Source organism: Lagenorhynchus albirostris, chromosome 1, assembly GCF_949774975.1.
Source record: "Lagenorhynchus albirostris chromosome 1, mLagAlb1.1, whole genome shotgun sequence".
NCBI classification, from domain to species: Eukaryota; Metazoa; Chordata; class Mammalia; order Artiodactyla; family Delphinidae; genus Lagenorhynchus; species Lagenorhynchus albirostris.
In genome coordinates this window covers 130406651-130419470 of record NC_083095.1, presented here as the reverse complement: position 1 = coordinate 130419470, position 12820 = coordinate 130406651, and the positions used below count along the sequence as shown (strand labels likewise).

At 41.6% G+C, this 12820-nt stretch overlaps 1 protein-coding gene across 1 annotated transcript; it reads right to left on the bottom strand.

Moving 5' to 3' along the window:
- Window positions 1-11303: 11303 nt before the first annotated feature.
- Window positions 11304-12022, bottom strand: LOC132531815 (ADP-ribosylation factor 4-like). Its single transcript, XM_060169892.1, has one exon. The coding sequence runs from the start codon at window positions 11996-11998 to the stop codon at window positions 11456-11458; it is 543 nt and encodes a 180-aa protein (XP_060025875.1). The 5' UTR covers window positions 11999-12022; the 3' UTR covers window positions 11304-11455.
- Between the last annotated feature and the right edge of the window lie 798 nt (window positions 12023-12820).

The window sequence follows — 12820 nt, the reverse complement described above, 5'->3', positions numbered from 1 at the left end:
ATGGCCCATTATCAGTCCCCCAGAGCTCTGTGAACAGGACCAGGAATTCCTTTCCCTCCTTCCACCAAGTGTCTACTTGTTTCAACATCCTAATCCCATATATCCATGGGCATAAATATATATGTACTTCCCACCGGTATGCAGTCTCACAGGGATGAATGTCAATTCTGCATTGTTTAAAAATTCAATTAAATTTGGGGGAGACTTGCCTTGACAAGACTCTACATTGAGCCTTTGGGCCAAATTGCCTAAGACCATTTTGCCTAAAGTCAATTTGCTTAAAGTTCCGGCTGTTGAAAATGTATATCTTTTTTTTTTTAAGATTTTTTTCTTTTGATGTGCACCATTTTTAAAGTCTTTACTGAATTTGTCACAATATTGCTTCTGTTTTATGTGTTGGTTTTTTGTCTGCAAGGCATGTGGGATCTTAGCTCCCCGACAAGGGATCAAACCTACATCCCCTGCATTGGAAGGTGAAGTCTTAACCACTGGACCACCAGGGAAGTCCTGAAAATGTATATCTTAAGAGCACATTTGTGGCTGTTAAGAATAAAATCACTCTGTCTCTATACAGCATTTTGAGTGTTGGAGGACTCCTCCTATTGTAAATATTTTGTGAATTTGTAAGCAAATTTAAGGGACTTCTACTTTTATGTCACATTTTTGTAAGTTATTTTTAAACTTACAGTATATCATTTGGCAAATTCTAATAATGTTCTATGCCTAGGTATAGACCCTAGAGAAAACAGCGTATTTTTACACAAAAAGACTTGTGTAACACGTATGAGCAAAAAAAGATCATTCCTGTTTTATTCATAATAACCAAACACTGGAAATAACACAAGTATCCATCAACACAAGAATAAACAAATTCAGTTACCTACATACAATGAATTACTACTTCATGCAACAACATGGATTAATCTCAAAAACATATTGAACAAAAGAAGCCAGGAAGGCATGGGTATGATTCCATGTGTATGAAGTTCAAGCAGAGGCAAAAATTAAAATATGGTGGAAGCATTGGTACAGTTCTTATCCAGGAGTAGGAATTGACTGGGAAGGAGCATAAAGGAATTTCCTGGGCTAAGGAAACGTTCTATGTCTCAATCTGGAAAGTGGCCACATGTGCAAAAAGTCACACATACACAAAGAGTCAGCAAGCTCTACTCTTAAGATCTGTGCATTTTACTAGGTGTAAATTAACAGCTCACTAAATTATTGTTTATATTTCTTTATATTTCATATGTAAGTTTCCACTCAAAAGCGCACCAAGTTTGAATATTTTTACCTCTGGTTGGAAGTTTAGTGAAGTTTTTAAATACTTTTGGGGGGTAAAATTTCAATTTCGAAGGAAAATTAGCACACCTTCAGGTTGGTACCTGTTTAGCGAGCTTCGCCTCATTTGAATGGTAGACATGTGCTACATCCCTCAGCACATTCAACTCCATGACAGTTTAATTTTCATAACATCTAATTGGAAAAGTCATGCCAGGTGATGGATCTGAACATACACGTCAGCACACAGCGTCCCGAGTTCAGGCAATTGTGGATATTTGCATCTGGGATTGAGCCACAAGCAGTTTTCCACAAATCGTCCTCAGTCTTCATGCCCTTGCCCGAAATAGACAGCTCTCACCCACCCACATCCCATGCTGATCCTAACGGATGGTTGGCAGGCACCAGCTGGTGTCCTGCGTCCATATTCCTGTTAGTTTGGAGCAAGGCCAGCCCAATGGGCAGGCTTTGAGTAACTCTAACTGCCTTGAGGTTGCCAGAGGAACGTAGGGGTTGAACTCCTTGTACCACCTCTCAGGGAACAGCTCTGCAGGCCCCACCTGCAGGCCCATTCCAGGTCACTCAACTTCTCCTAGGATGAGAGACCCTTACAGAAGCAGCAGCCCAATCCCCCATCCTCTCTCCTTGACAGTAATGTCCAATACAGCCCACATGGAAGTAAGATCAGAATACTCCTCTGCAAATACCCCCTGGAAGTTTTGTTAATACATGAGTAGTGTCGCTATGGGCAATGCTTGGCAAAATCCCCAACTGGAGCCTGGGCCCCCAGTTCTGGCCATGTAACATTTTTTCCCCTTCTTAGGGGAAGGGAAGGTATTAATAGATTAGGCCTATTGTTTTTAAGCAAGGTAGACTGAGTCCCAGTGCTCTTTTTTGTAAGATGTCTGTCTGGGAGCCCTGAGGAGAATGAGCATTATCCCCTAATCCCTGGTTAGAGACCCTTTTGTGCAGGAATCCTGTTGGCTTGCTCTTTTGTGCCATAAACAGATTAGGGAGAATCATGTTCCTCTGTGTCCGAAATAAGGTAGAAGGAAGGTGTAAGTAGATTGCATCCTGAGCCGTAATATCTGGCCTGGAAGAGAAGAATAAGAGAAATAAGGACCGCCTCTCCCTTTTCTGGAAGAGTAGAAAACAGTGTGGATAATGCTTTCATTATTTTATTATTATTTGTTTTTTGATGGTAACTTTGGTAAAGATTAAAGGGTTTTCGCCAGTCTCTCAAAACTCAGCTTGGCTTTGAGGAAGAAAGCCCCCAAGTTTAGCAGGCCCTGAAACAGATGTCTCTAGTGTCTTAGCTAATAAACCCACCAGGCTCTTGGGTGAGTGATCAGGCATCTCAAAAAGGTTAGAAGCACAACCTCTGGAGTCAAACTGACCAAGGGTTGAATCCTGACCAGCCATTTCACCTCTAGCTTACAGGCCTCATCTACATCTCATGGTGTAGAGTTAATAACTACACCACCAGGTCATTATGAGAGTTAGATGATACATGTAAAACATTAAGAAATAATAAGTCTTAATTACTGTTGTTCTCGCGATAACACACAGGAGGTGCTGCACCCCATTTTGGGGGTTTGGAGATTTAAGAGGAAACATAAAGTGGGAAAGAGTCTATGACAAAATGTCAGATCATGGGAGGTCTGGAAATCTTGAAATACGAGGAACAGTTAAGGAAACGAAGGGTGTTTTGCTTGGAAGAGAAAGAATTGTCTACTTGAAGGGCTACACAGTATGCCAGTAGTGACCAAACAGCCACCTGACAAGGATGTCCTGTGCCGGAGAGCACCTTTCAGCTCTAAATGAAATTCTGATCCCCCAAAAGGCTCTGCCCTGAAAGCAGCAGAAACTGGCGGGGGTGGGGGGGCAAAGGCTGTGAGGCATGGTTAGCAGCTGGTGATATCCAGGGCCCCCTGTTGGAAGGTGCTGAGCAGACACAAGCCTGGCCCTCTGGCTGGGCCAGAAGGACCTGGGACCCAGAACAGCCCAGGGAGGGAAGCAGGTAGTGGTTTATCCCAATGGGACCCGAGAGGTCTTTTGGAAAGATCCTAACACTATTCCTAGTATTTTGTCCAGTTTCAGGAGAGGCTACCTCAGGTCACCAAAGCACTCCTCCTGGGTGGAGTGGAGTTTGTTTCCTTGTGGTCTGGCCAGGAAGCGCCCAGCTGGGTGGCCAAGAGGCTGGCTGCCTTGGCTGGAAGGCTGAAAGACTAGCCAACTGGTGCAACTCCAGGGAGCAGATTGATCCGCCTCGACTGGCCGGTCCTCCAGCCGCTGTCGCTGCCTGCAGAGCGTCCCCCCTCCAGCCAGCTGCTTTTCTCATTGCAGGCTTGTAAATGGTATGATTTACGACTGTGCTCATCCGTGCTGGCCCCCGGGTATGCACGCTTTCCCTTCCAGGATGGAAAGTGAATAATGAACTAATCACCCTGCTTCGAGTTCAATACGGAGCTGAGTGTTTGCAGATCTTTATTGTACTGTGCAAGCCAAGTCAAACCGCTCCATTTACACTCCTGATTCATTTAAGTTTGTACAATTCTGCCTGCTCCTGGGGAGTTGCCGCCTCGTGGCTTCTTGGTCTTGGAGAAAGTCTCACGTGTCCCTCCCAGCCGTCCTCTCCCGTAAGAGTGGATGCCAAAGACTCCTGGGAGCTCAGAGAAGCCAAGCCACTTCCTGAGAGACTGCTCTCTGGGATGTCTCATGTCCCAAATGGTGCTGTTTAGGGCATCTCTCAGCATCAACAGAGATAGCTGATGCCAGCTGGTGTGTGTAGCACAGAGACGGCACACAGGAAATGTTTGTTGAATGAAGGACCCTGGCTCCACAGACACAAAACTAATGTTTTGCAGTCAAAACAAACTAATGTTTATCAAAACTAATGGCTTGCAGTCATGGTTGTTCTGGTTTCTCTTTTCCCTTGTTCAGGTTCTGTAGGACTTTAGAGCAGAGTTTTCACTAGGTCTCAGATCTGTTGAGATCTGAGTGATGAGATGGGGCAACTTCTTTCTCAAGTTCACTGGGAAGCAGTAGGATGTCAAGTCTGCGTTTGAAGATTTGGAGCTTTCCCAGCTTTGGCCACTTTGCTTCACCTCCCAGAAACCAAAGTCCTAAGCAGGTACCTTTATCTAGTGCTTGAATAAGAAAAGCAATAGACCTCAGGGCTCTGGACAGAGAAGGCTGATCTGGGCTTCATCCTGATGGGCTCCAAGAAAGGGACATGTGTAGTCTGAAGACATATTCAGGTCAGACTGCAGCTGAGATGCTGCCTCATCCACTTCATGATCCAGCCTTCCTACTCTGCACACCCTGGTCCTACAGCCCAGCAGGACCCCCACACCCAAGCTTCTCTTTTGTGAAGCTTTTGTTCACATTGTTCTGTTCTCTGAGCCCTTGTTTCCTGCCCTGCTACTTGCTGGGGTGCCTTCTCCCCCCCACTCCTCAAGAACTGCCTCTACAGCTATCTCCCCATGAAACCTCCAGGCTTCCTCATATCAGCATGGTCTCTCTTCCTTTTGGTCTTAGCCACATTGGTGGCTTAGCATTTGGTCTAAATGCTCATCCCTCATTTAGACCTTCTCTAACTTTCCCTCATTCCCTTGTCTCCTGGCCAACTGGGCACGGCTTCTGCATTCTCACTCTAGTCACTGGTAAAGTGTGAGGACAAGAAGGAGCTGAGGGCAGCCCCACAGCCACCATTAGGAACCTCATTACAGACCAGCCGTGACTGCCTTCTTTCATCCGCTAAACAAAATCATTTACAGAGCCCCTGCTCTGCCCAGGCAACAATGAACATGACTTCACCTCTTCTGGTTTCTCCCCTCCTCACTCCAGCCACAGCAACTCTCTATATACCTTCAACTCCGCCTTGATCCCTCCTGCCCCAGGGCCTTGGTGTATGTTCTTCTCTATGCCTGGAACATTCATACTCTCCTTCTCTCCTAGTTTATTCATTCTGATCTTTCAGAGCTCAATTCAAACACCAATTCTCCAAGGGAGACCATCCTGGAACCACCAACACCAGTGATCCTGTCTCTTGCCCCTTGGGCTGGATGTTTTCTCTGAAACTCTAATCACAACTCTAATTACAGTGATTAATTATGTAATCAGTTGTTTAATATTCACCCCACCCCACCCTGAGATGTAAGCTCTCTGAGGGCAGGGCCATGTCTGCCTTGCTCACTGCTCTGTTTTTATTGTCTAGAACAGGACCTTATACACAGGAAGTGCTCAATAAGTACCATTTAAATAAATAAATACAATGTATAATGAAAGACATTTAAAGGTCTCTTCTTACATTTCAATCTAATAAACCTATCAATGGAGAAATGTGGTCAGTGGGCATGATAGCCAGCCACTGGTGGTCTCCATTCCTCTTGCCATTCCAAATGCTAGTGATGGTGATTTTCATCTTGCAAGATGTTGCTCACATAGAACACTGCAGGCAGAGTTGGAAACAGGAGTCGTCCTGGGAACAATGCCTACTGGGGATTAGAGTTTTTCATGCACTCCATCATAGAAGATCCAGGGGCTACGTCTTATAAGCTTCAGACAGACATGGGGTGAGCTGTGCATGTCCACCTGCCATCATCTGAAATCAAATGGAGTGTAGAGTAGGGGCATATGTAGAGCTTATGAAAACATAAGATTAGTAGAATATTATTTACTATAAGAATCAGAAAAGAATTAGAAAATCATTTGTCATCCTTAACAGGTTGCAGAAAGACACAATGTCTATAAAACTGGAGTATTATCAGAGCCTAAGTGATCTAGGGGAAGGGAAATACCCACCTCCAGTTAGCTCTAGCCTCCCATGTGGGAGGCTAGAAATACACAAATCCAGCCACTCTAGCCATCCTCTCCCACCTAAAGAGGGGTAAAAACTGAGAAACATTTGTGAAGCTCACAGTTCAGAGGCATACACTCACTAAAAGACTGAACCCTAATCACAAGACTATAGAATGCTTCCCCTCCCCCACACCTCCCCACCACATTACTAAAGGCCTATATTCAGCAGTTCCTTCTACCTGGTACATCATGTCCAGCTATCAAGACAAAAAAATACAATGCATAATAACAGGCAAAAAACACAATTTGAAGAGACAGAGCAAGTGTCAGAACCAGTCCTGGCAGGGATTATCAGACCAGGAATTTAAAACAACTATGATTAATACACTCAGGGCTCTGATGTATAAAGTAGACAGCATGCAAGAACACATGGACAATGTAAGCAGAGAGATGGATATCCTAAAAAAGAATCGAGCTAGAGATCAAAAACACTGTAATGGAAATGAAGAATGTTTTTGATGGGCTCATTATTAGACTGGACACAGCTGAGGAAAGAATCTCTGAGCTGGAAGATATATCAATAGAATGCTCCAAAACTGAAAAGCAAAGAGAACAAAGACTGGGGGGAAAGCCAGAACAGAATATCCAAGGACCATGGGACAACTGTAAAGGTGTGACATACATGTAGTGGGGATACCAGAAGGAGAAGAAAGAGACAAAGGAAGAGAAGAAATGTTTGAAACAATAATGACTGAGACTTTCTCCAAAGTAATGTCTGTAAACCACAGATCCAGTAAGCTTAGAGGACAGTAAGCAATATAAATGCTGGGGAGTAAAAACCAAACCTAGGTATATCATTTTCAAACTAAAGAAAGTCAAAGACAAAGAAATTCCCTCAAAGAAGTCAGAGAGGGGAAAACATCTTACATACAGAGGAGCAAAGATAAGAATTACATCAGACTTCTCCTCAGAAACCTCTTATGCAAGCACTAAGAGAGTGCAGTAAAACATTTTTTATTTTATTGAAGTATAATTGATTTACAATGTTGTGTTAATTTCTGCTGTACAACAAAGTGACTCAGTTATATATATTTTTTTCTTTTTCATGTTCTTTTCCATTATGGTTTATCACAGGACATTGAATATAATTCCCTGTGCTATACCGTAGGACCTTGCTGTTTATCCATCCTATACATAATAGTTTGCATCTGCTAACCCCAGACTCCCAATCCTTCCCTCCCCACCCCTCCTCCCCCTTGGCAACCACAAGTCTGTTCTCTATGTCTGTGAGTCTGTTTCTGTTTTGTAGATATGTTCACTTGTGTCGTATTTTAGATTCCCCATATAAGTGATATCATATGGTGTTTATCTTTCTATTTCTGACTTACTTCGCTTAGTATGATAATCTCTTGGTCCATCCATGTTGCTGCAAATAGCATCATTCCGTTCTTTCTTATGGCCGAGTAATATACCATTGTATGTATATACCACATCTACCTTATCCATTCATCTGTCGATGGACATTTAGGTTCTTTCCATGTCTTGGCTATTGTAAATAGTGCTGCAATGAACATAGGGGTGCATGTATCTTTTTAAATTACAGTTTTCTCTGGATGTATGCCCAGGAGTGGAATTGCTGGATCATATGACAACTCTATTTTTAGTTTTTTGAGGAACTGCCATACTGTTTTTCATAGTGGCTGCAACAGTTTACATTCCCACCAACAGTGTAAGAGGATTCCCTTCTCTCCACACCTTCTCCAGCATTTATTATTTTAGACTTTTTAATGATGGCCATTCTGACTGGTGTGAGGTGATACCTCATTGTAGTTTTCATTTGTATCTCTCTAATAATTAGCCATGATGAGCATATTTTCATGTGCCTATTGGTCATCTGTGTCTTCTTTGGAGAAATGTCTATTCAGATCTTCTGCCCATATTTCTACTGGGTTTTTTTTTTTTTTTTGGCTATTGAATTGTATGAGCTGTTTGTATATTTTTGAACTTAAGCCCTTATCAGTCACATCATTTGCAAATATTTTCTCCCAGTCCATAGGTTGTCTTTTCGTTTTGTATATGGTTTCCTTTGCTGTGCCATAGCTTGTAAGCTTGATTAGGTCCCATCTGTTTATTTTGGGCTTTATTTCTATTGCCTTGGGAGACTGACTTAAGAAAACATTTGTGCGATTTATGTCAGAGAATGTTTTGCCTATGTTCTCTTCTAGGAGTTTTATGGTGTCTTGTCTTATATTTAAGTCTTTAAGCCATTTTGAGTTTATTTTTGTATATGGTGAGAGGGTGTGTTCTAATGTCATTAGTTTACATGTGGCTGTCCAACTTTCCCTACACCACTTACTGGAGAGACTGTCTTCTCCCCATTGCCTCCTTTGTTAAAGATTAATTGTCCATAGGTCTGTGGGTTTATTTCTGGGCTCTCTTTTCTGTTCCATTTATCCGTATGTCTGTTTTTGTGCCAATACCATGCCATTTTGATTACTGTAGCTTTGTAGTATTGTCTGAAGTCTGGAAGGGTGTTGCTTCCTGCTTTGTTCTTTTTCCTCAGGGTTGCTTTGGCAATGCCGGGTCTTTTATGGGTTTGTATAAATTTTAGGATTATTTTGTTCTAGTTCTGTAAAAAATGTCACTGGTAATTTGATAGGGATCACATTGAATCTGTAGATTGCTTTGAGTAGTATGGCCATTTTAACAATACTAATTCTTTTTTTTTTTTTAGTGTTGACTTTTTAAATTAATTTTTATTGGAGTATAGTTGCTTTCACAATATTAATTCTTAAGTGGAATAAAATATTTAAAGTGTTGAGAGAAAAAAATCTCCATTCTAGAACTCTGTGTCCTGCAAAATTATCCTTCAGAAATGAAGGAGAAATAGACTTTTTCAGAGAAAATAAAATTAAGGGGATTTGTTGCCAATAGACCTGCCTTGCAAGAAACGTTAAAAGAAGTTTTTTTAGAGAATAGGTAAACAATATAGTTCAGAAATATGGATTTACTTAAAGAAAGGGAGAGCACTGAAGGAGAAGTAAGTGAAGATAAAATAAAAACTTATTTTTCTTGTTCTGAATTGATCTAAAAATAATAATTTGTTCAAAATAATAGCAACAATGTGTTTGAATATATATCTATATATATGCTTATGTATATTTATACATAAATGAAATGAATGATGGCAATGATACAAGGGATGGGAGGGAGAAATTAGGACCCTTTCATTATCATAAGGTACTTATACTACCTGCGAAGCAGTAAAATGTTATTGAAAATGGACTTGTAAATGTGTATTACAAACTCTAGAGGTACCACCAAAAAAAAAAGTTTTAAAAAACAAGTATAACTAATATGCTAAGAAAGGAGAGAAAATGGAATCATATGAAATGCTCAATTAAAACTACAAGAGGCAGAAAAAGAGTGGAAGACAAAAATAGGAACAATAAACAAGGACAATAAATAGAAAATAGTAACAAATATGGTAGATAGTAATCCAACTGTATCAATGATCACTTTGAACGTCAGTGGTCTAAATGCATCAATTAAAAGACAGATCGTCAGAGTGCATCAAAAAAACAAGACCCAACTAGATGTTGTCAATAAGAAACCCAGTTTAAATATAAAGACACATATAGATTTTGTTTTTTATAAATTTATTTTATTTATTTATTTTTGGCTGTGTTGGGTCTTTGGTTGCTGCGTGCGGGCTTTCTCTAGTTGCGGCGAGCGGGAGCTACTCTTCTTTGTGGTGCACGGGCTTCTCATTGCAGTGGCTTCTCTTGTTGTGGAGCGTGGGCTCTAGGCACATGGGCTTCAGTAGTTGTGGCTCATGGGCTCTAGAGTGCAGGATCAGTAGCTGTGGTGCACAGGCTTAGTTGCCCCATGACATGTGGGACCTTCCCGGACCAGGGCTCGAACCCGTGTCCCCTGCATTGGCAGGTGGATTCTTAACCTCTACGCCACCAGGGAAGTCCCTAAAGACACATATAGATTTAAAGTAAATGGATGGAGGAAAATATACCACGCTAACAATAATCAAAAGAAAGCAAGAATAGCCATATTAATCTCAGACAGATCAGACTTCAGAGAAAGGAAAGTTATTTGGGATAAAAAGGGCATTACATAATGATAAAGAGATCAATTCTCCAAGAAGACGGTACCAAATTCTGGCAAGGATGTGGAGCAACAGAAAGTCTAATTCATTGCTGGTGGGAATGCAAAATGGTACAGCCACTTTAGAAGACAGTTTGGCCGTTTCTCACAAAACTAAAATATTCTTTTTTTTTTACATGTTTTATCATTTTATTAGGAATAATTCCAGATGGGTTATGAATAAAACTCATTCGTTGAGTTTGATGAGTTGTCCAAAAACTCTTAATGAAGACATGTTCCCCAATAAACGATAAAACATCAGCAGAACTATCATGTACTGGGCCAAGAGTCAGGCTGATACCAAAAGCAACATGCAACATAAAAAAGGTGCAATATAAAGGAAGACAATCTGCTGAGTATTAAAAATCATCTCAATATGAACTCTTCACAACTAGCATAGAACGAATTAGCTATCAAATCCAAACCACACCAAGGTAAGCTTGGCTGATAGAAGCCAGGAATCAATAATGGGGGGAAATATAAGCTCCTCAGTGCAAGAGAACTGAATAGTGTTTTCCCTGGCTGGTACAAGCAGTATTCAAAACGCCTTTTTAAAAAAAAGTCTTTTAGGGCTTCCCTGGTGGCGCAGTGGTTGGGAGTCTGCCTGCTGATGCGGGGGACACGGGTTCGTGCCCGGTCCAGGAAGATCCCACATGCCTCGGGGCGGCTGGGCCCGTGAGCCATGGCCACTGGGCCTGCGCGTCCGGAGCCTGTGCTCCGCAACGGGAGAGGCCACAGCAGTGAGAGGCCCGCGTACCGCAAAAAAAAAAAAAAGTCTTTTTGGCAAGGGAGAAAAATAAAGACAAATGGAATGCTACATTTTTTAAATCAGCTGACTGTCCCAGGAATGATAAAGGTATCAGTAAAGTAGCAAGGGGATAACTTTAAAACATTATTTGTTGTGGGCTCAAAAAAACATTCAAAATGGATTTATTTAAAGGTGTCACATTAGCTACGTCCAGGCATTTAGGCTTAAGGAAAGTAAAAGAGGACACTTTTTTTCCCCAAGAGAATCTCTTTAAAACCAAGCATATTGCTAAATGGCAACATTATACTTGGTAAACAATAATTGGCAACAAAATAAGTTAAAACGCTGTACTATTCTGCCCAAACCAGTCCCAGATACTGTTTAATAACCAAGATGCAAACTAATTTCGTTGTAACAAGCCTAGACCGATTCCATCAAACATGTCCTTGATTAGATATCGAGTTTCATTTAACGTTTTGAAAGCTCATTTGACAGCCAGTCAAGTCCCTCATACAGACCAGTTCCTTGTGTGGCACAAGTGGCTTGAACATACCACGTTCTGTTACGAAAAGACTGAGGACCTAATTTATCTGTCATTTCACTAATGGCCATAGCATTCGGCAAATCCTGTTTGCTTGCAAAAAGCAGAAACATGGCATCTCGCAGCTTATCTTCCTGAAGCATTTTCTGCAGCTCTTCTGCTCCTTCCTGAATTCTTTCACGATCATTGCTATCGACCACAAAAATAAGACCCTGGGTACTTTGGAAGTAATGCCCCCAAAGAGGCCTAATTTTATCTTGACCACCAACATCACATACTGTGAAACAAATGTTCTTATATTCTACTGTTTCCACATTAAAACCAATGATAGGAATGGTGGTGACTATCTCTCCTAACTTCAGTTTATACAGAATGGTCGTCTTGCCAGCAGCATCCAATCCAGCCATCAAAATGCACATCTGCTTCTTGCTGAAGAGACGGGAGAAGAGGGAGGAGATGGTGAAGCCCATGGTCGTAGTGGCACTTGCGAAGGGCAGGAGCAGAAGGGGTTTGGGGCGACCCCGGGCCTTCTTTCATCCTCCTGGCAAACTCAGGGAGGAAAGAGGAGCTGAGGGCCGCAGGGACGGCTTGCTAGCCAGTGTGTATGATGGAGCTCCCCTCTGGGACAGAAATTAGCAGGGTGATAACCTGCTCGACGACTCTAAAATACTGTTATCATGTGATCGATCAGTCTCGCTCCTTGGTATTAACCCCAATGAGTCGAAAACTCATGCCCACACAAAAACCTGCACACAGATATTTATAACAGCTTTACTCATAATTGTCAAAACTTGGAAGCACCGAAATGTCCTTCAGTAGGTGAATGGATAAATAAACTGTGATACATCCAGACAATGGAATATTATTCAGCGCTAAAGAGAAAAGAGCTATCAAGCCACACAAAAAGACATGAAGGAAACTTCACTGCATGTTACTTCGTGAAAGAAGCCAATCTGAAAAGCCTACACACCGTATAATTCCAACTCTATGATATTCTGGAAAAGACAGAACTATGAAGACAGTAAAAAGATCAGTGCTTGCCAGGGTTTGTTGGGGAGAAGGATGAATGGGTGGAGCACAGAGGCTTTTTAGGGCAGTGAAAGTATTCTACATAATACAGTAATGGTGGGTACATGGCATTTTACATTTGCCTAAGCGCATAGAATATACAACACAAACAGTGAACCCTAACGTAAACTGTGGGCTTTAGTTAATAATAACATATCAATATTGGTCCATCAATTGTAACAAACGTACCAGACTAATGCAAAATGCTAATCATTGGAGAAATT

What these genes read in the sequence shown, in the direction of transcription:
- LOC132531815 (XM_060169892.1), bottom strand. Translation starts at nt 11,998, where the DNA reads ATGGGCTTCACCATCTCCTCCCTCTTCTCCCGTCTCTTCAGCAAGAAG.